Source organism: Rhinolophus ferrumequinum, chromosome 9 (assembly GCF_004115265.2).
Source record: "Rhinolophus ferrumequinum isolate MPI-CBG mRhiFer1 chromosome 9, mRhiFer1_v1.p, whole genome shotgun sequence".
Classification (NCBI taxonomy): Eukaryota; Metazoa; Chordata; class Mammalia; order Chiroptera; family Rhinolophidae; genus Rhinolophus; species Rhinolophus ferrumequinum.
Genome location: NC_046292.1, coordinates 19,071,781 through 19,093,677, shown reverse-complemented (window position 1 = coordinate 19,093,677; position 21,897 = coordinate 19,071,781). Strand labels below are relative to the sequence as shown.

General features: G+C 43.3%; 1 protein-coding gene and 1 non-coding gene across 3 annotated transcripts; both read right to left on the bottom strand.

Annotated features, from left to right (window-relative positions):
- Positions 1-1,433: 1,433 nt before the first annotated feature.
- Positions 1,434-19,699, bottom strand: PPP1R8 (protein phosphatase 1 regulatory subunit 8). Of its 2 annotated transcripts, XM_033113700.1 has the most exons (7): positions 18,692-19,699; positions 16,727-16,787; positions 11,501-11,654; positions 9,983-10,203; positions 8,279-8,423; positions 4,601-4,665; positions 1,434-3,027 (listed from the first exon to the last, which is right to left on the bottom strand). In XM_033113700.1, exons 1-7 carry the CDS (start codon positions 18,745-18,747, stop codon positions 2,674-2,676), a joined length of 1,056 nt encoding a protein of 351 aa, XP_032969591.1. In that variant the 5' UTR covers positions 18,748-19,699; the 3' UTR covers positions 1,434-2,673. The 2 variants fall into 2 exon arrangements, with proteins under 2 accessions (XP_032969591.1, XP_032969592.1); XM_033113701.1 differs by lacking the exons at positions 9,983-10,203; positions 16,727-16,787; positions 18,692-19,699 and adding an exon at positions 10,251-10,723 and having other exon boundaries at positions 11,501-11,616.
- Positions 14,561-14,725, bottom strand: LOC117027876 (small Cajal body-specific RNA 1). The gene has a single exon (XR_004424003.1). It is a non-coding gene; the product is annotated as a small Cajal body-specific RNA 1 (non-coding RNA).
- Positions 19,700-21,897: the final 2,198 nt, after the last annotated feature.

Here is a 21,897-nt window from a genome sequence, read left to right as displayed (position 1 = left end):
AAAATTTTTAATTTCCAAACAAATGCCTAGCTATAAATCAACCTAGCTACGGGCTACTGAGCACAACGTGCCTGCCATCTGTGGGCCACACATCCTTCACCTTAACTCACCCTGGAGGCTGTGTAAACCTGTGCTCTGCATTCGGAATAGTTTCGATCCTGACTTCACTACAGTGGGATCATAAGGAAGTTTATTTTGTCACAGCCTATATTCTCATCTGTAAAGTGGGGATAAAAACAGTATTCTGGGCCGGGCCGGTGGCTCAGGCGGTTAGAGCTCCATGCTCCTAACTCCGAAGGCTGCTGGTTCGATTCCCACATGGGCCAGTGGGCTCTCAACCACAAGGTTGCCAGTTCAATTCCTTGAGTCCCACAAGGGATGGTGGGCAGCACCCCCTGCAACTAAAGATTGAACAGGGCACCTTGAGCTGAGCTGCCACTGAGCTCCCGGATGGCTCAGCTGGTTGGAGTGCGTCCTCTCAACCACAAGGTTGCTGGTTCGACTCCCACAAGGGATGGTGGGCTGCGCCCCCTACAACTAGAAACAGCAACTGGACCTGGAGCTGAGCTGCGCCCTCCACAACTAAGATTGAAAGGACAACAACTTGACTTGGAAAAAAGGCCTGGAAGTACACACTGTTCCCCAATAAAATCCTGTTCCCCTTTGCCAATAAAATCTTTAAAAACAACAACAGTATTCCTCTCAGGGCTATGTGGATTAAATGACATGCTGTAAATGGTTGGCAGGGTAGGTGGGTGCTCAATGAGTGACTGACATGTTGTAACCTTTGCTACAATGAGGGGAAGATACCCTCCTAAGATAAGGACACTCAATTTTTATAGAAGCTGGTAGGGAAGTGAACTTCCTGTACAGCTGTGCTTTTGTGGACCTCTGCTCTTCACCAGGCTGCTCCTGCTCCTGCTAGCCCACACTCTTGACCCAAAGGATCTGGAACCTAGCTGGCATCTTCATCCAAAGCCACATACATAATTCTCACCACACACGAAGTGCGCTTCCTGCAACAAGGTTCCAGTATGCAAGACACATCTATTCAACCCAAACTCTGGCTGAAATCCCTTCTAAACATACTCAACTTTAGCTTCCTTTTGCTCAAACATGCAACTGTAACCAGAGGGCGGGTGACCAGGTTTAAACCACGCCCACCCCAGGGCAAGTCTCCCCATCAGGTCTGTGTTTCTGCCTCCTGATGTAGGGCAGCCGGCACCTCTGAACCCACTTTGCTCGGTGAGGCTGGTCTGGGGACTGCAATCTCTAAGTAGAACTGGCGCTTGCATCAGGGGGCATCTTTATTTGTGGTAGTAAATGGGGACAGAGCATCACCTCCCAAGCACAAGAGCCATACATACCTTTGACAAACATCCCCTACTGGCAGTGGGAATCCTGATGGGGACTGAATCACAACTGCACCCAAATGACAAAAGTTACGTTTAATTTACAATGTAATAAAGGTTACAGGTAAAAAGCTACACATAAAGCGTGAAAAGGCCTATTACACAAATGTACAAATCTCTGTACAAAGCTCATATCGTTTCCTACGGTCGTCTCCTATGTTTGTTAGCCAGGTCTAGTCTTAGAGCTCTGGACCACAAGCTCTCAGACAAGGGGGGAAAGAGCCTCTGAACCCACATCTAAAAACACCCTCTTAGAGACATCAGTTACTTGCAAAGTAAAACCTTTTTTATTAATTGGAATTGTTCTACCGTGTTTCCCCGAAAATAAGACCTAGCCGGACAATCAGCCCTAATGCGTCTTTTGGAGCAAAAATTAATATAAGACCCCATCTCATTTTACTATAAGATGCGTTCAAAAGACGCATTAGAGCTGATGGTCCGGCTAGGTCTTGTTTTCGGGGAAACAGTATAACTCGTCATATCCTTGAAAAATTGCCTCCATAACACATTTGAAAAGGAAAGTAAAGCCTTAGAGAGTTGAGGACAGTACTCTGGAATCAAATGAGAAACTTGGGCAAGCAGAGTACTCAGGTTTGACAAGAAAAACAGGTAAAGTTCAAACAAAGTGGTACGTTTAAAACGATCAACCTGTGTCTATGGCACTGCTCACAGACGAAAATCAAAATATTCTCATTCCAACAGAAAGGACAAAAGAGAAAAGCCTAACTATTGGACCTCAAAACCACTGATCCAGGAAAACATTTTTGAGTTTAAACCTTAAGAATTCTAAATACTTTTTGATCAACCTCGGATCTGTGGCAACCCTTCTGCTATCTAGGACTTGCAGGGATAGTAAATATAAATTAGGCCGCTGGACCCACAAGGCTGGTGATGCGATTGCTACCTCCCTAGCTCTGGATTCAACCTGAGGGCCTCCCCGGGGTATGTGACTTTAAATAAAAATGATCCTAGGAAGAGGGAGAAAAGAAAAAGGAGGTAACAGAAGGCCTGGGAAAGAGCCAGGGCAGTCTATTTAAAAGGGTATATGAAACATTTATCAGCACTAAGTGTTCTGAAGACAGGTCTTTATGGGATATTCCAACCCCACTCCCAGTTTTGACACTACATGGTTAGGACCCCAGGAGACATTCTGAAAGATGATACTGCACACACGGAAAGTTTCTCTCCCTAGTTCATTAGCTCCCCCATCACCCTTCCACCCAATCCCCCCCCACCCCTCCCCTCTCCATGACCAAAAGTATCAAATCAGTAAGGAAGGCGTGGGCTTCTTGCCCGGCCAAGCTTCTTTTGCATATTTCTTCTTCTTGGGTTCGTTGACAGCTTCGGGGTTATAGACTGCAGGATTTGGGGCAGGATTCATGTTCACTGCTGATGGCACGACAGGAGTCAAGTCCACGTCAGGGGCGAGGTTCGGGTACGGCATGGGCAAACCACCGATGAGTGCTGTCCCGTGGATGCCGTGCGGCTGGGAGCCGGCTTCACTGTGCGTGGGGGGCAGGCCCCCGTAGAGTCCTCCACTGAAGGCAAAGTTCTGCATGCGCCTGCTCCCTGATTCTTCCAGGCCCAGGGAGCCAGGGCCCTCCACCCGCTTCTTCTGTGGTTTGTAAGGAGCAGAGGAGACAAGAGGTGAGAAAAAGCAGAGCAAATCAGCCTTTTCTATTCCAGTCCTAGAAAAATGGGGGAAGACCCCTACACCTCTAGCTTGTTTTGTTTCCCAGAGCACCTATTTCACTGTCCTGAAAGCTCAGGGTTTGAAAAGACCTTACAGTGGTCACCTAATGTGATGGCTTCACACAAAGCGTTTACCACCCTATGTCACACTGAGAAAAATGAAGGGAATGTGCTTTTTATAAAGTAAAACTTACCCAGTTTAAGTGATTTTCTGCATCCTAAGGTTACACCCCTCCCTCTCTTTTTTTGGTTTTAAAACGCCCTCTTAGGGAACTAGGAAACAGAGGTGATAATAGGTAGCAATAGGTATTTAAATTTTTCTTTTTTGGGGGGAGGGAGGTGTATAAGAAGTTAGTATCTTCATGTTTTGGGAGCCCAATTTTTAAACAATCTGAGAGCAAAACAAATCTGTAGTGACTGAAAGCAGTTTACAGGTAACCCGGGGCTGGGAGTGGAAGGAAACTGACAGTAAAGGGACATAAAGGAACTTTCTGCTGTGATGGAAATTTTCTATGTATCGAGTATGGTGGTGTTGACCCAGGTTTACACATTTATCGAAACTCAAACTGTACGCTTAAAATGTGTACATTTTATTGTATGTAAAGACCACAATAAAACTTGACATAAAAGTAAAAATGTCTGCTGGTTTTCTACTTTAATGACAACAGAACATTCCAGAAGGAGGAAAAGAGCTCAAGGGGAAATGTGACATGAACACTATGCAGCTGCACAGAAAAATTTCATCTTGTACTTTTGTACATTAAAGAAAGTTCATGAAAGATCCCCACACTTCTCTACTCCTTTTGGATTAAACAAAGACTAACCAGGAACTTGACACATTGTATAAATCTAAGCCTACTATAGTCTAAAAATTTTTTAAAACTAAAGCTCGATAGCCTCTGACCAGCATCTTCCCATCACTTTTTGAACACCTCTATTTACAGGGATCTCACTACTTCGAGGGCTATTTGTTCCTTCTGGACAGTCCTCGCTGCCAGGGTGTCAGAACCCCTTTGCAACTTCCACTTCTTGGCTGTGCCACATACCTGGTTTTTAAACCCAATCCAGGTCTGGGCTGGCTCTCCTATCTGTACCATTCCCTCAACAAAGTAAGGGCACAGCGAAAGCCAGAGGTGCCACGCAGCAATGCAGCAATGCCTCTTCCTCGCCTAACCGCTTACTGGGAGTCAGAAGGGAAAGGCTAATGAAACCTGGGCCTGTCTGCACCCTGCTGGGAGGTAAATATATAGACTCACATCGCACCATAACTTATATGCAGCGTCAAGCTGGCTGGGCACCTGCAGCCTTTCTATGGCGCTCCAGGGTCTTCTAGACATAGATGGAGTCAAAATATTCCCACAGGATGAAAAGTGGGAAAGGAGCAAAGAATGTATTTTAAAACTAAACACACATTTAACACTTACCTACACACAAAAGGGTGGATTTTTAAACCAGACTCTCTGGCATTTCCAACACTGTTACAATTTGCTTCCTACCTTGACTGGGACCACGGCAGTCTGCACCATGTTCCGGAAGCGTCCAACGGAGGGATCCACGTCCTCTGCAAAAAGACAGGAGGGAAGGGTTAGTCTGGTATTCTACTGGAAGGATTATGGCAGCAGGGCTCGCTGCGAACAAAGCGACCACAACTCATTGAAACAGTAAAACACAACCAGCATTTCAAGTGTGCACTGTGTGCTGGGTGCCGTGTTCAGCCCTCTGAGAACAAATCTATGAGGTGAGTACTACAATAAACACTTAATAGATGAGATAAGAAACTCAGGCTTAGAGGACTAAAGTGACTGGCCCAGTTACGCTACTGGAGAGTGGAGGAGCCAGGACTGGAGTCCAAGCGGCGAGAAGTAGGCCTGGCTCTGGACCACTGTGCTGCCTTCCCCAAGTTCTGTCCCATCCCATAGACTTCCCTCTTTTGAGGGGAGAAACAAAAGCAGCTATTATGAATCCCATGTCAGTGACAAAACAATGACATTCAAGAGATCACACAACGTCCACCTTGCTGATGCCTGCTCATTAGCAAATAACAGAATCAGGATTCAGACCCAGCTTCCAGCTTAACTTGGCCTGTTGAACGGAGCGACTGTATGTAATCTAGACTTTTATTAAAGGATCTGAAGCTCCCTGCCCCGGCAGTGGGGGAGAGCAACTCCCTTTTCGCTGCTTATACACATTACCCTACAAAGCTTCTAGCTTCATTCACTCTGCAGGGGCAAGGAGCTAAGACCAAGTAAGGGACGGGTTTGCAGTGAGTCACTCTCTCATGCCTCATTCACTGGATGTTAGGCATGGAAATGAAGAGCACGATACTGTCCTGCCTTTACGGACTTCACAGTTGTGAAGCCAGATAGGCTAGGACACAACAGAGGTGCCTCAAGAGATGTGGCCAAACAGTGTTCTGGAGCAAACAGGACGATGGGGCTGGGTCACCTGGGAGGGACAGGAGCTTCCTCGCCGAAGGCTGAGTGTGTGGAAACGGCAGGCAGACTAATTATCATTACCAGAGAAAACTATTCCAAGTCCGCTTTATCTTAATATAGTCATAGGAAAGGAATTGTTCCCCGAGTACACGCTGTACATCTTATTATCAATGCACTGAGGGTGCTTGTAATTTAAAGGAACCCCTCTGCATCCCTTTGGAAAAACAAAGATTCCCTATTTAATTTGAACAATTAACCCCTGGGTGATTGAAGTGGTTTTTCACATATTAGGATGCCTCTAAAGAATGTACCCTAGTATTACGTTCACAACCAATCTTTGTTCAATGAATGAGCAAATGAATGTCTTCAATATGAAACAAAGGAGAAAAGATATCCAGACTTAGGAAGGAGACAAGGTCTCTGAAAAGGCACCCTGATCTTCCCTCATCCCCAGAGGCGGCCTGTTTCAATCATCCCATCCCGTCAGCAAGGAAAGCTGAATGAAGCGCAAGAGCAACTGAAGCCCGAGAGGAGGGATTACTGGAGGGGGTGCCCACACGTGTACCAGGCCTGCAGAGGGGAGGGGCTGAGCCTCTCTGGGGGACCCTGCCCTGTGTTGGCAGAACGGAGGTCAGGCCTCTCAGCCTCTCTTCATTCTCTAGCCATTCTATTCCTAGAGAGAGGAGAAGCCCATTCTAGGAGCTCTCTGTGCCTGGATGACCTACCAACAAATTCCTTGCTAAGTCTACGTCTGGTATAGGAAAGGTTACATGGGTAGAAGGAAGAGGGGTGGCAGATGATGACGGGGATAACAGCTGACATTATCAAGGGCTTACTGAATGCAGAACACTGATCTGAGGGACTTGACGTATGTTAATCATTTAACCTTCCCACCAGTCCGGTGAGGCCAGTAGTCTATTAAGTCACTTGGCCACGGTCACACAGCTGCTACGTGGAGAGGTGGATTTCAAACCCACGCCCTCTGATTTCAGAGCTATGCTCTGAACCACTATGCCATCCTGTGCCTGAATACACTACCTTAACAAAGATCTGGAGCAATGGTTTTCCCGGAGAAAAACAGAGCAGATCAAACCCTGAGTCCTGAAAGAGACTTTAATGACTGTCTAGTCCATTGATTCCCAAGTTGCTGGCTGTTCATCAGTACAAGAGCTTGTTTAAAATTATAAATTTCTAGATCCAACTCCTAGAAACTCTCTTAATAGGTTCTGGGGTCCAGGAATAGCTTCCTAGATTGGTCATCCAGCCCCCGCCTGGACATTTCCCTCGGGCATTCACTACTTTGAGGAGCAATCCATCCCACATCTCACACCATCAGAAAGTGAACTTGTCCCTAGAATGGATGCCCCAATCTCTTCCACAGGAATCCTTTTAATTCTTCTAAGTACCAGAAGGATTCATTGCTGTTTTTCTTATGCTGAGCCACACAAATACTTGCTACTCACTGGCTCTGGCTTTGCGTGCGGCTCCCCCCTTCAGATCAGGCAAGCACAGTGGCCATGCCTCCTCCTCCAACGTGCTCTCACCCACACACGCTTCCCGTACACCCCAGCACTCGGGGACTGTTCTCCAGAGCTGTGAGTCTCCTCCTCACTCAGGAGTACACAACACATTTGGTGGTTAGGCCATGCTTACATTTGGTAACATAGTTGGGTGAACACAGGCCAGTGGGGTTACTGCCCCCCTTTCTATGAATACAAACTTAAACTGCACTGGATTAGTTTCCACATCCCCCTAACGACTCAAACTGCATTTTCTTTTTAAGATTCCCTCTTTTTTTTTTTTTTTTTAAACACACTGAGGAACAGTGTTTTTCCAGGACCCATCAGCTCCAAGGCAAGTCGTTGTTTTCAATCTGGTTGTGGAAGGCGCAGCTCACTGGCCCATGTGGGAATCGAACCGGTGACCTTAGTGTTATGAGCACCGCGCTCTAACCAACTGAGCCAACCAGCCACTCCATTTAAATAATTGCTCTTTTGAACCTAAATGCAGGACTTATTCTGACTGTATTTCGTTTTGGGAAATAAAAGCAACTTGTTAGTCTGGGATCCCTGTTCCCATCCATTGAGATTTATTTTCAAACAAGGTTTTTTGAATCCCAATTCCATCTTCACTGTATAAACTGTATCTCCCAGCTCTGTCATCCACCTACCAGAGTCCTTGAGATAACTGAGCCTCAGAAATAAATGCGGAATGATGGAACAAATTGGTAAACTTAGTGGCCTTACCATAAACTGACATTCTCATCTTGCTGACATTTCTATACAAACTCTCTACAAATATGTCTTCCTCCAGAGAGGTGGAAGTCTTCAATGTGGTTAATAGTGGAAGCAAAAGGTTCTCCAATCTTAGAGTTACCATCATACGCAAAACCCCATAAAGACAATCATGTTCTGCTTTGAAGTGAAGACAGCAAACACCTCTACTTAACTTAAAGCTTCACTATGACACGGACGTCCTGCATCAGAAGAGGAGAATTAGAGCCTTGCTCTGGATACTGAAATATACGGGCCCTTCCTTTAGCTCTTTCTTTCACACTGCAAGTGGGTAATGCTTGAGTGATGAGGGTACTCCACCAGTGAACTGTAAAAATCTTCCCCCTTAACATAGCACCTGTTACCCTAAACCTTGTTGAGAAACATTCCAACTGACCTGTGGGTTGTGAACGCTACGCTCTGAGACCACAGCTTTTCATCAAAAGAAACTAGGAAGAAACCTCACCTGGGTTGATGATCTCATCATCTTCACTGAACGTCACCCGTGAGTTCTTCCTCTTCCTCTTTGGTCTCTGAATATCCAGATTCCCCTCCTCAATGGTGAGGGTAGAAATCCGCTTGTTGTGGGCAGTGTTGAACTCTGTCAGGTTCTAAGCCAGGGTTCACACAGGAAAGACAAGAGTCAGTGTACAGGGAATTTGAAGAATATATGACTAAGTAAAAGGCAGGAGGGCATTAGGGGCTGACCCTGACCTCCCCAGGCAGACAAGATTCTCTCTCGTATTCAGAAAAGACTCATTACTGTCCCTAGATTGCTAACATTAGCAAGTCACCTTTAAAGGACTGTGGAACACCCTCTTCAAGGGGGGCAGCGATATTCCAACGGAAGGGCCCTGAGCTGAAAACAGGTCATCTATACAAGCAAGAATCCTGGAGTTGAGGTTTTGGTTTGCTTTTTGTTTTTTTCCAAGAAAGGCTATCATGTCTTCATGATGAGAATTAAAGGAATGTGACTGGAAGGAACTCCAAGAATTGTTTTAAACTAGCAAAACCGGATGAGAAAGGTCAACTGACAGCTTCTTTCCCAGTAGCTCTCTCCTTTAAAACTCATAAGGACACTGCCTGTCCATTTAATATTTTGTCATTGCCCAGCTCTGCATATGGCCCCATTTCTATTCATAACCATCCATCCATTACAGTGATTAACTCAGCACTGCTGCCTGCCTCTTCCCAATCCTTTGGACTTATTCCAATCTGCATTGCAGTTTGAGAAAGTCCAGATGTCTTGAGAATGAAGACCCACAGAGGACCTAACGTACCAAATTTAAAAGATACGGAAGCAGGAAAGAAGCCTGGAGGAGAAACGGGCACAAGTGACTGCCACCAAGACCTCTGGCTATGAGGCTACTTCTTTAGAACAAAACAGCTTCCAAACCATCAGATTTCCATGGTGTTTTTCTTCCTAAGGCCTGGGAAACTGCCTTGGTGTACTAGCACAGTAAATGAATGTGGGTAGTTAAGGACATGCTTGCACTTGGTCTACCCGAATAGACCAGTCACCCAGTGCACTGACAGACATATAAAGGATGACAGCCACACCACAAACTACTGGGATCAGCCTCTAGAAAAGGTAAACTTTAGCACTTTAAAACTAAATATTGTCAAATTTATGGCCTTCAGGGCAGCCAGGCCCATAAGAAAAAAAGCAGTCTATTTCTATTCAGAAGATTCCTGGGCTATCTGGACAAGCTTCAGTCTAAGCCAGTGCTGTCTAATCAAACTTTCTGAATGTTAAAAATATTCTCTATCTGTGCTATTTAACATGGAAATCATTAGCCATATGTGACTACTGAGTACTCGAAATGTGGTTAGTAGCTACCGCATTAGACAGGGCAGCTCTAGAGAAATTTCACTCCCAGCTGTGGCTTCTAACACCCAGTGAAGGTGCACAAGACAACCACGAGGGTCTACTGGCAAGAGACCAGTCTCCTTGTTACCCCGGTCATACATAACCAAATCCACACAATGCAGCTCTCCAAAGTGTGTCACAGCTCGCCACACTATACTGCCCAAGTGGCCATGGCCCATTACTGGGCTCAAGGAAACCTCCTGCTGATAAGTCACTGGCATTTCACGCTGCACAGAATAGCTATATATTGCAAAAACCAGAGTCCCAAAAGACAAAATAATGACATAGATGTGGAATTACATCAAGCTCGGTTTCCTCCTCTGGAAGCCCCAGTAAGCCCTTGAGTTCATCATCCTCTCCACCCATCTTCTCATCTCCTTTCACAGCCGATGGCAATGTCTGAGGTTTCTCACGGAGAGTATATGCCCTTGTGGACGCACCAAATGAGACTGTGGAATCGATGGGAATTTGCTGAGGCTTGTGAGGTTCCAACCGAATGTGACCCAAGAAAGTGCCGTGTGCTGGGAATAACCAAATCAGAAACGTAAGACAGAAAAGAAAAACCAACCTGAGTCGTAGAAGGGAGAGCAGCTCCTCCCAGCATATCAGTTCTGCTTTTTAAAATGAAAACGACACTGGGTCCACTTTGCATCCCTTGTCATGGGGTCACAATGAAAAGGAAAACTCCTTCACTGGGTCTTGAATCTCTTCAGTGGATTTCTTACACATCTTCAGACCTGCTGTTACCCCACATAACACATACCACTGCTTGCTCTCTGCTGCCAGCCAGGCTTGGCTCCATTCTGGGTCCAGTAGGAATGGCTCCAACCCAGCAATAACCATGACCCCCAAGGCGGGAGACAGGCATCACTGTGGTCTGACCTCTCCAGCCCCAAGTCTAAGGAACATAGGCCCTGGTGGCAGTTACGCTTGGGCTTTCCCCAGGACAAGAAAGGAGGCTGGCTGAAACAGGTGCAATATCAATGCCAAGGCAAGTCAAAATCCTACTGGAGAGTCTGAATATTTTTCCATGTCTGCATTCTGCATGTTATAAAATGGAGAGAAAAGATGAGATAAATTTGCAAGTAAGTACTTGTGAGACAAGGCTCTCCAAAACCATTACATAAGCAGATAGGGGTGGGGTGTGTGTCTGTGTTAGGGAAGGGGGTAAGGAGTAGAACATGGTCAGCCCAGGAAGCAGGATCCTTAACATTTTACACGGTATTTATACATGGGGAAAATGAACAAACCTCAGGGCTCCATGCAGTTAAGTCTCAATTGCGTTTCTAAGATTATCTTTGGCAAAGTTGAAAATCTTATTAGCTGGAGTGTGTTCATGAAATTAAAATGGATATTAGTAGTAGTCAAAGCAAAATGTCGTTGGGATAAAGAACCCATTATAAAAAATTAAATTCTGCTCAAAACAAGTTTTTTTTTTTCAAATGTCCTACGGCACTACTCTACTATAATCATAGCTTCTGCTTAAAATTGGACTGCAATTTATCATGGTCCTATAAACACTTGGATGCCCATAGTCCCTAACTCCTGGGAAAATAAGCTTCTTTTTTGTCCTCTCTCTATACACCTATTGCCTCCTCCAGGAAAGTACTCCCCAAAACCCTCTTCTCTCTCCAGTCATCCATTATTTCAGGAAAATAAGCGATATCACAGGAGTAGAGAAGGGCTGATTTAAAAACCAAAGGTAAACTTTTTCCTTGATGAGCAATAAAACACGACTTTGAACCTGAAGAACCCAAAGAGCATTTCACATTGCCCGAAAGGGAATGTGTGAGACGGGATGGGATATAAGTTACTTACTACTGTTGAGATCTATTAGGAAAACTCTCTTCAGATGCTTGTGGTAGACCAAGGCAGCGTGGACCCGAGAGCAAGACTGGTGGTCAATGGTAAAGTCACACAAATCAGGGTTTCTCCCAAATAAGTAATACTTCTTCTCATCAATAATCAGTTTCTAAATAAATATTAAATTAAATATTACTTCAATCTGGTTTCAACAGGGTTTAGCAAAAATTCTTCTAATCAAATAAGTAGAGGATCTCGAGTAGATAAAATTCCTTGCCCACGTGAAAAAGAAATTATTTCCTACTATTCTTTAAGAGCTCAGAATAATTTACTAACATTTTGAGGGGTAGATGGCAATTCATCTCCCCAAACACAGTGGCCAAATATGAAAAGAACTTGTCCTAATTCTTTTGGATGAAAGTGGCCTGCAAAGATGCCTTCTGTCCCTTGGAAATTTAAGATTTCACTGGATCTTAATTTTAGGTCAAGCAGGAAACAAGAACATAAAGCATGTCTATAAAGTAATGACTGCTTTTAAGAAAATACACATTCAAAGGAAGATTATCAATTGATTAGGAAAGGAAGGGGGTGTAAATACCTAGCTATATTCTAATCACGCCATCATAAGCCCAAAGTATTTTTGGGACGCTCTTTAGGAACTAGAATTAGAGGTTCAATGTATGAAGCTCTAAATCGAACTTTTTTATCCCACTTCACTTTCGCCACAAAAATAAAATATTACTCAGAGTTAATCTAAATGGGTATTTGCTGTGTCCAGTAAGGAACCACCTCACAAGGCAAAGATTTTCCAGGTTTGGGGAGGGGAGTGTGGAGATTAACATTTATTGAAAGACTATTATCACTAGGCATTTTAAGCATTATCTCATCTAATCCTCAAAACAACTATATGAGGCAAATATCACCTCTATTGTTAAAGAAAACAGATTCAGAGAGATGAAGTCACTCATCCAAAGCAGCCCAGCTGGTTAAGCAGCAGAGCTGGGATTTAAACTCAGGTATGAATGACATGCAATACTAATATTCTAAACAATAGTGCCAGCGGTCTGAAACAATTCTAAGAAAAGAGCTCCAAAACATTTCCAGCTGCTGCTGTGGCACTGGAGAAAATAAAACTACATACAGCAGGTCCTTGAATAACATCATTTCATTCAACATCATTTTGTTATCATGCTAATGAGATGCCACAGGAACTTAACTGTTGTTTATATCAATTAGCCTATGGTAAAAGTGGTTTCGTTATATTTCGTTCTGCCAAAGTTCCAGGTACCTATGGACAATGTTAAGTGAGGACTTACTGTAATGCCCCAATATAAAAGCAGAAAAGGGCATTTCATAGACCAGCAAACTATTATTAAAAATTTGTGTGGGCTGACATAGCATTGTTAACTTTTTATTTTGCCAAATGAGGATTTAAAAACAAAACTGCCACCAATCAGTATCATCATAATCATTTTATTAAAAAAAGGTCATTTTATTAGAAAATAAAGTAGGAAGGGCAAGGATAAAGGACTATCCTTTGAGCTGCATTTAGCTTTAGGAAAACTCATTAAACTACCATTTTTCTTTTAATCCTAGGTCAGGAAAGCCTGCCACAGATTGGCTGTAGACTGGGCTGTCAGAGATGAAGAATTCCAGATGAATTTCTGCTAACACTTCTTCTAGTTCTAAAAGTCTACAATTTGACCATTTTGAAGAATAACCCCTATTAAGATATGTGTGTGTTTTTTTTTTGAAGGAAAACCTTACAAGGTCTCATTAAGCTCTAGTTCACATTTCATATTATACTCCTTCTAAAATCCCTGAGAAAAGACAGCGCAAAGCTGAGTAGAGGAACACAGTCAAGTTAGTAAGGTACGAGGCTAGGAATCAAGAGGCTTGTTTCATTCCTGGCTGTCACTGAACTCACAGTGGGCTAATATTTGCCCCTCTGCTTTAGTGGTTCCTTTACAAAATCAGAAATACACCTCATACACTCATAATAGTAACAAGTGCTCAGCACTTACGAGGCACACACTGTGCTATGAGTTTTATGCATTCATTTTATCCCCACAACCACTGTTTTTATAGATGACAAAATTAAGGCATAAAGAAATTAATGAACATATTCAAGTTCACACAGCTAGATGTTTATAAGCTGGATTAGATATTCGGGTCGGTCTAACTTCAGCGTCTATGCTCCTTTAACCACTACATTATATATTTTCTTCACTCCACCTGCATCAAAAAATGCACCATATGGCAAGGAACATTTTAAGGAATGAACAAAGACTATGCGCCACACTCTTAATTTTTCTTTAAATAAATCACTTACCCAGTTTCTTTCAAGCTTAGCCATAAGGTTCTCAGTTCAAGCTAGTATAGGTATATGGGTCACCTCTGGGAAACCCTGTCCAGCTGTGCCCGTCTGCTGCCGGCAGAGTTTGTTCCAGGCTCGTACTGCTAGGCAGCACCAAGATTTAACAACAGCCAGATAGCCCACTAAGACAATCATCCCCGTGCCTGCTTAGACCCAAGTTTTAAGACTTGGGTTAAATATAAGACATTGCTTTAGAATTGAGCGAGCTCTGAAATTTCAACATTTTATTCTCTCTAGGTAAGTAAGATCTATGCAGGTTGAATCGCACTGCACTTCTCATTCATATTTATATGCATATAGATGATGTCCACACAAACTTAAATTTGCTCACCACAGTGCTCATAGGCTATAGTCTTAAGGAAACAATATATGTGACCACCAGCTCTTGAGTTCTAGTACAACACTGACCAAATTTCTATGATTCTAAGGTGCAAAGACATGCCAGAGATTTAGCAGTTTACAGGGGGAGAAAAGAGAAAGGGCCTCCAAATTAAATATATACATTCACTATTCAAGTCATCTCAACTACAGAAACAGGAAAATGTAGCAGGAAAAAAGTACGTCTTAGAAGCAAGGAAATGTGTTAACTCTTGGACAATGTGCTTCTTCCGTCCAAGTGAATGAAATAATGCACTGGTCTTTGAAAAGACCAGGAAAGCCCCAATTTCTTGACTAGTTGTGACTAGTCCCCATTATTCAGTTGTACCTTTGAGTTATAACTCAGAGCGTGACTTGACACACTGGGCTTAAAAGACTCATGGCTTTTGTTTTAATATTGCACTTCTTAAACCCAGCTATCACAACACATCACAAGCCTTCGACACAGGCGAGGATATAGATAGCTCGGTTAGTATCAAGTGCTGCCTAAATCTTCAAAAATAAGCACATTTCAGATCTATTCCTCAGAAACAATACAGTGATGTCTAATGATTGTAACTGAACAACTGTGTGGCAACTCAGCACACCTAACAGCAATGAAAGACAGAAAATACATTAGCAGTTAATGGAAACCAGTCATCAGAGGGATGTTTGACAACTTAGAACTTTGAAAATATAAATTATTTCACAGAAGAATATGGTATCATTAAGGCTAGGCCTCCTTGTCTGTCTCTTCCTATTGCAAACTGAAGACTTAGTAAATTCTAGTAATAAAGTAGATTCCTATGTCTTCAAAGCTTCATGCTATTTAGCAACAGTATTTTATATCTGTGGAACGGACTATAGTAAAAAACAGACATTTTAGCAAAATTATTTCATTAAATAATTGTGATGTTTTGTAACTTTTAAGATAGAAGAACCCACGACAAAGGGGCTCTACCTGACTGGCAAGGGGAATGATGAATTAGTAATTCATGGGACAGCCCGGTGGCTCAGGTGGTTGGAGCACCGTGCTCCCAACGCCGAGTCCGACGGTTCGATTCCCACATGAGTCAGTGAGCTGCGCCCTCTACAGCTAAGATTGTGAACAACGGCTCTCCCTGGAGCTGGGCTGCTGTGAGCAGCCGGAGGTTGACATGAGCTGCTGTGGGCTGCCGCGGGCTGCTGAGTGCTGCCGCGGGCTGCTGAGTGCTGCCGCGGGCTGCTGAGTGCTGCTGCGGGCTGCTGAGTACTGCCATGAGCAGCCAGTGGCAAGCGGTGAGAGCTGCCGTGAGCTGCTGTGAGAGACGACCAGCAACCGACGGCCTCAGACTGGTGGAGTACAAGGCTCATAATACCAGCATGGGCCAGGGAGCTGTGTCCTACACAACTAGTCTGAGAAACAACGGCTTGAACCGGAATGGGGGGAGGAGGAAGAAGGGGGGAAAAAGAAAAGAATTCATCACAACTCATGCTTTAATACTTTGCAAATACCTAGAACATCCTGAAGTTACAACAATATATTTATAGAATATCCTTCAGGAGATCTCACAGATAGCTTCTCAACCATGGAACAACGATTTTAATACATATACCAAAGAAGAAAAAAACAACTGCACTCAAAAGTGGAGCATCAAACCTAAATTCTATCTGAAAAAGTAAACATAAAATTGGTTTAAGACATGGAGACTTAACTCGATGGTCACAGCAGGCGTAATCTTCATTTCTTGGTAAATAAACGGTACCATAAGAATTAAAAACAAAAACGAAAACAACCTCGTAGCTAATCAAAATTCACGTCTCTTGAAGTTCTATATGGTATTCATTCTAGAGACTTGTAATAAAGCTGGAATTCAGCTAACCTTTTTTTTTTATGGTACCTATTTCAATTATTATCATGTAATTTTTTTGTGTGATTGTCTTTTACACCAGAGGATTTCTTTGAGGTCAAGAACTGTTTGCTTTGCTCACTGTTGTAGTCCCTATGCCGAGTACAATGAGACTGACACATAGTCAGCCCTCAAGAAATGTTTTAAATAAATGAATGAATTTCATCACCATTCCAGTCTCTTTTTTATGCATCTTAGTTTACTACCTTCTTCAAAGGGCTTGGGCTTGAATCTCATAAAAGCAACTTAAAAGTTAGACTCAATCTGCATCATTCACTATCTTCTTCAGTTATTGCATATCTTACACCTTCCACACAACTCCATGTACTCAGAGAGAGGGAATTCACCAAGTTATAGGGCTTCCAGTTTGAATGGGGCCCATGATCTCTTAAAAATCCTTCATTTAGAAGGTGAGAGAAGTAAAAAAAACCTGAGTGTCTGTGGGAGACAAGAGGTTTGAATGTGTTATATCACTGTGTGCTTTTAATAGAAAAAAATCAGGATGAACGAAAGTAGCATTGCTGGAAAACAAAACACAGGAGAGGGGGTGGAAAAGTGAGTCACTGGCAAAAATCTTTAGTGTGGTGGGAAAAAAAGGGAAGACATGTATTTCCATACCTCAATTAGTTTGTCTCCTTTGACTACATCCAGATGTAAACCAGGTGGGGGTTTACCTGCCCTGAAAAATAAGAGTGAATAAAGCATTTTCAGGCTGAGTTCGTAAACGCCACTTACAACCACTGTCCCATTCAACACTGCAGCTCTCCTATCAGCCTATAATTAGTTCATGTTCAAGCAGAAATGTCATCTATTTCTCTGTTATTACAGCTCCTTTCTAAACTATGACACTTAACTTCCCCAGTGATTCAATTGCTCTAAAACAGATTTTAGTGGATCTGTATTTAGAGCAGCACCAAAGAAACCTATATTTTAATATTGGATAGCTACCTCAGAAAGAAAGCAGCATAGAGAGTGCAAGCACTATTGCTGGGGTAGTCTGCTCACCTGAGTTTGAATCTAAGCTTTGCCACTACCACAAATATCATATAAAGGCTGAATAAATCAGTTAGTGCTTTGGGCTGATCAAGATTAGTTTCATCACAGAATGAGCAAAGGGTATTGTCCTGAGCTCTGAGACCAAATCAGAGGTATATATGCGTAATTAGGGAGCAAGAGTAATCCAATATCATGTGCATGAAACCAAGTACCAATAAATACAAGAGAGAGTTGTTACCTTTGAACAGGTCTTTCTACAATGGCATGTTTAAGGGAACATTTCTCTATACTACTATAACCACAGCATTTAAGGGAGATACACATGTCAAAGCACCTAACACAGTGCCTGGTACATAACAGACTGAGGAAATGGAAGGTGATCTCAAACAGTCTCTTCTAACTATAAGTTTACTGTCCAGGTCCAACTTCTGAAATCAATGCAGCAAGGAATCAAAGTGGACACAAAATCTGTAGAATGAAACAAGTGGGTATTACAAAAGTGCAAAGGGTCCTAGAAAATAGCCACACATTCATTTGCTTCCCGTGTTTGTTCCTTTGAAGTTTGAAGGGGAAAAAAAAAGAACAATCTTGCCAGAGTCCTTACATGTGCATAAAATGTATCCATCCATCTAATTGAAGATGCAATATAGTCAACTCACAATCCTGCCCCAACTCCTGTATGGCAGTTGTTGAAAGGACAGGGCATTGGACAAAAGCCCATTTTGCCCGGGGAAACAGGGATAGCAATGTTACATCCAAAACATCTTTTCTGAACTCCTACTATGTGCCTGTCTTAGGCCTAGGAGCTGTAAATATAAAGATGCATCAGACAGCCCTTGCCCTTGAGGATCTCAATATAACGGGAGGCAGAGAAGAGTAACTCATAAATACACTGTGATGAGTTACTGCAGAAATAGCTCTAACTCAGATGGGTCTCCTTACAAGGCAATTCATAATTATTCATCCTGTACCCTACTTAAAGACTACATTAAATTATTCCATTATTTCCAAGATCTTGAGAAAGGATGAAAGGGGTTCATTCCAACAATTACTGATGCCCACTTGTGCCCGGCTTCGCGCTGGTTGCTGAGAATGCAGGGTATGTCAGAGCCGTGCCTGCCCTCAGGAAGCTCCCAGTCTGCGAGCGACAAACAAGTATTGGATCAGGGATGCAGCACAACAGAGGGATGCCGGGATCTGAGACTGGGCTGAGGCCGGGAAGCTAGCTCGTGCGCGCTCGGGACAAGAGAACAGGGCAGGCACGGTGCTCCACAAGAGCACTAGACATTCAGTCAGGAGTTGGGGTAAGTTCAGGGCCACGGCCCAAAGCGCCACGGCAACCGGCTGATTGCCCAAGGGACTGCCTAAGCGAGCGCCTCAGAGCCCTCAACTCTGGGTTTCCTCAGTGCCTGGGCCCGGGCTCCAGGCTCCCGGTTCCTCCACACGCCGCCCGGCCCGACGGGCAGTTCTCCCTCAATCAGTCCCCCGATCTCTGAGCTGTTCAGCTCGCTGCGAAAAATGAGCCGCCCAGCCAGCCCAAGCCAGTCCAGGCCAGGCCACTCCAGCTCTGGTCGTCCCGCCACTCACCAAGTCGGGCAATCGAACAGCGGGAGGCTGGAGCCGGAGTTCGCGGCTGCCGCCATCTTGCGTCTCCCCCTCCCATTTGGCGGGCCCGAAGCATGCCGGGAAACTGGAAGACCAAGAGGAGATGGTATCCCAGGGGTCTGTGCGAGCGCGCGCCCGTGCGCGCGCACGCGTCTTCACTCGCACATACTGGGCGAGACTAGTAGTGGCGGTAGAGACTAGAATGTGGTTTTGAGGTCTTTTTCAGTGTTTGAGACTGTTGGCCTTCTCTGGAAGAATCTCCGGAGGCTAGGGCTTTCCTTGGCCGGGAGGTGTTTGAGGAAAAGGAGCTTGTGAAAGGGAGTATCGGTCTCTTACGTCCTCCTTACAGACTCGCTTCTGGGCTCTTAAATCTTGCGGCTCCTCCATCCATGCTGCAGGCTTACACCCGAGCTCAGAGATTGGAGTGATCACTCATTCTGTTTCTGATCTTTTGGTCCTACTCCGCAGAGCTGCTTGTACCCCACTTACTTCCCCTTCCTAATCCAAATCTGGGCCTTGAGGGCTACTGTAGATCATTTGGAAATCTAGTCTGTTTATGAAAACTCTGGACAAGCTGGAGCCAGGTAAGGATCCACTCAAGGCAGGCATCCAAATCTTTAATGTGTATGAATGTAATGGTTAAATTGTGACCCCTTTGACTTTTTAAATATTGGTGATGGTGACTAGATCGTGAAAGGAAGCATTAGGATTCAGGCCTGCCCTAGGCCAACAGCTGGCTTTATCTTCTGGGTGCTGAATTCTCTGGGCAAGTTTGTATATGGATTTAATCCTCACAACACTCTTGAGATAGATATTGTGATCCCTAAGGGGAAGCTCAGAGAGATTGAGTTGTCCAGGCTCACCCTAGGAGTGGTGAGTGGGATTCAAACCTAAATTTGTACGATGCCAAAGGCCATGCTCTTTAATCACCACTGTCTCTCACATTTAGATGTTAGTACAAACATATTTATCATCATGCAACTGATGCTCAAGACTTTTTACTTCTGTAGAAAACCTGGATTATCTGACCTGCTTTTTCCTTTTTTTAAAGAAACTAATTGCAAAATTACTGTTCACCCAGAAAAAGGCACTGCACAGCAAGTTACGTCTTTCTGTGATGTTTTTCTTGATTCCTGTTACTGGTCCTGTTGATTTTAAATTTGAACATCAGCCTGTTCAAAAGATTTTGCCCTTAATGACATCTCCAGGGATCAAAATTTAACTGCAACATATTAGGTTGGTGCAAAAGTAATTGCAGTTTAAAATGTTAAAAATAATTGCCAAAACCGCAATTACTTTTGCACCAACCTAACAACTTGGATTTTAAAATGATCAATTCTTAGGCAGGTAGGAGAATCACCTTTTCCTCTAGCCTTTAAAAGCACAATAAACTCACCTACCAAGGATGTTAACTGATCAGATGACTTATCAAAGGACCAGTTAATATCTCCTTTCCAGTCTTGATTCCAAAGACTAGGCTGATGAGGAAAATACAAATTCTAAACTTGGTTTCAAGAAAACAGGCAATGACTCCCTCCTTTGAGCACAAGGACGTGATTCTTGAGAAGGCATTCAATAGTCTCAAAAGTGTTTTAAGTGTAATAGAAAAGAATAAGGTACTTTTATCTACAGAGATTGTGCAAGCCTTTGAGGTTCCATGCCCCTTTCAGGCATGAGGTGGTCTTGAAGCCATTTCTAGCTATGAGTGACCTGGTAACATGTCAACTTTGCCTTTCAACTTCTCAGCTTCTGTGTGTGGTCCATGATTTAATCCTTTCTATTGCTAACTATACACCCAAGAAACCTAAAGCTATATTCTTACCCTTAAATTCTTTACTCCTTGGCCATGTTCCCTTTCCAGCACAGCTGATATTCACACTGGCTTGTGATGTAATGACACCTTACACTTACCTAGACCTTTTAAAGCAAAATGCTCTTTGTGTGGGCGCCAATGATGTCAGTATAGACTAGCAAACTGGAGGACAGCTGTCTAGGCCCTTCATCTTTTGAAATGGGAAGACTGATGGTCTAGCTGCCTTTGGATTTTGGTATCTCAACAAAGACAGATTAATTTCTTAGACATTGGCACTTCCATAGAATAGAACCTAAAAACATCAGGAGCATACTGATGTCAGAAAACTTTCTTAAAACATCTTTGATATATGAGTGATCAAGTGGAGACACTAAAACAACAAAAGTGTGTGTACAGATAGTACAAGCAGGAGGCTTCATTTAACAAGTGTGTTTACAGATAGGACGTTAATGAAAAGTTCACAAGGTACTAATGAAATAAAAGATGTTCATGACAAGTTGGATAGAAATTACTGTTACTCCAGATTTTTAGAGAAAGCTTCATGAAAGAGGTGGTGAGCAGGATAGTTTGTATTAGGGCTGCATGGAGACTAACAGTGTTTAGCATCTAAAGGTGTGGTTTTGAAGTCTGAGTGCTTGAGATCAAATCCTGGCTCCATCACTCCTAAATTACTTACTTGCCTCGCTTCCCTAATCCATAAAAAGAGGACAAGAAACATGTATCTCCTAGATGGTTTTGTGGGCATAACAAATGTAAAATGTGAAACAGTTAACATTTAGCATAGTAAATTGCTGGTATCAAGAGCTCAAATATTACCCCACAGATAATCATTCACATGTAGAGCATTTCCTCAAGCCTTTGAATTCCTGTAATAGACTGCCATTCCTGGCCTCAACTTCTTCAGTTGTAGGTGATGGGGCTAGTCTAGATGAGTGGTTGACAGACATCAGAGATGTCATGGACCAGGAAAAAAATACAGGAATATCAACTTTTGTTTTGCCAACTAAGGAGATTTAAAAATGAAGACTGCCATCTAACATCACCACCTTTCCATTTTTACCATCTTTCAATATCCTTTTTAAAAAGTTGGAGGAGGTCATTAGTTGAGCCTCAAAGGTGGTACTTTTAAAAAGCCCACTACATCCTTTTCCTCATTTCTCCATGGACTGGTAAAAACTTGGTCCTTAATCACAGTCCAACATTAAAAATTCTATTATTTCAAGTTTATCTTTAAAAATTAAGTGCTACATTGTCAATCAAATTTCATTTTGGGTAAGTATTAAAATGAACTACTCAGTTGGCCTAAAAGTTAAGATCAGGGGTTGGGAATCAAAACCTTTCAAACTAGTTCCTGGTTAACTGGAGATTCTAAACT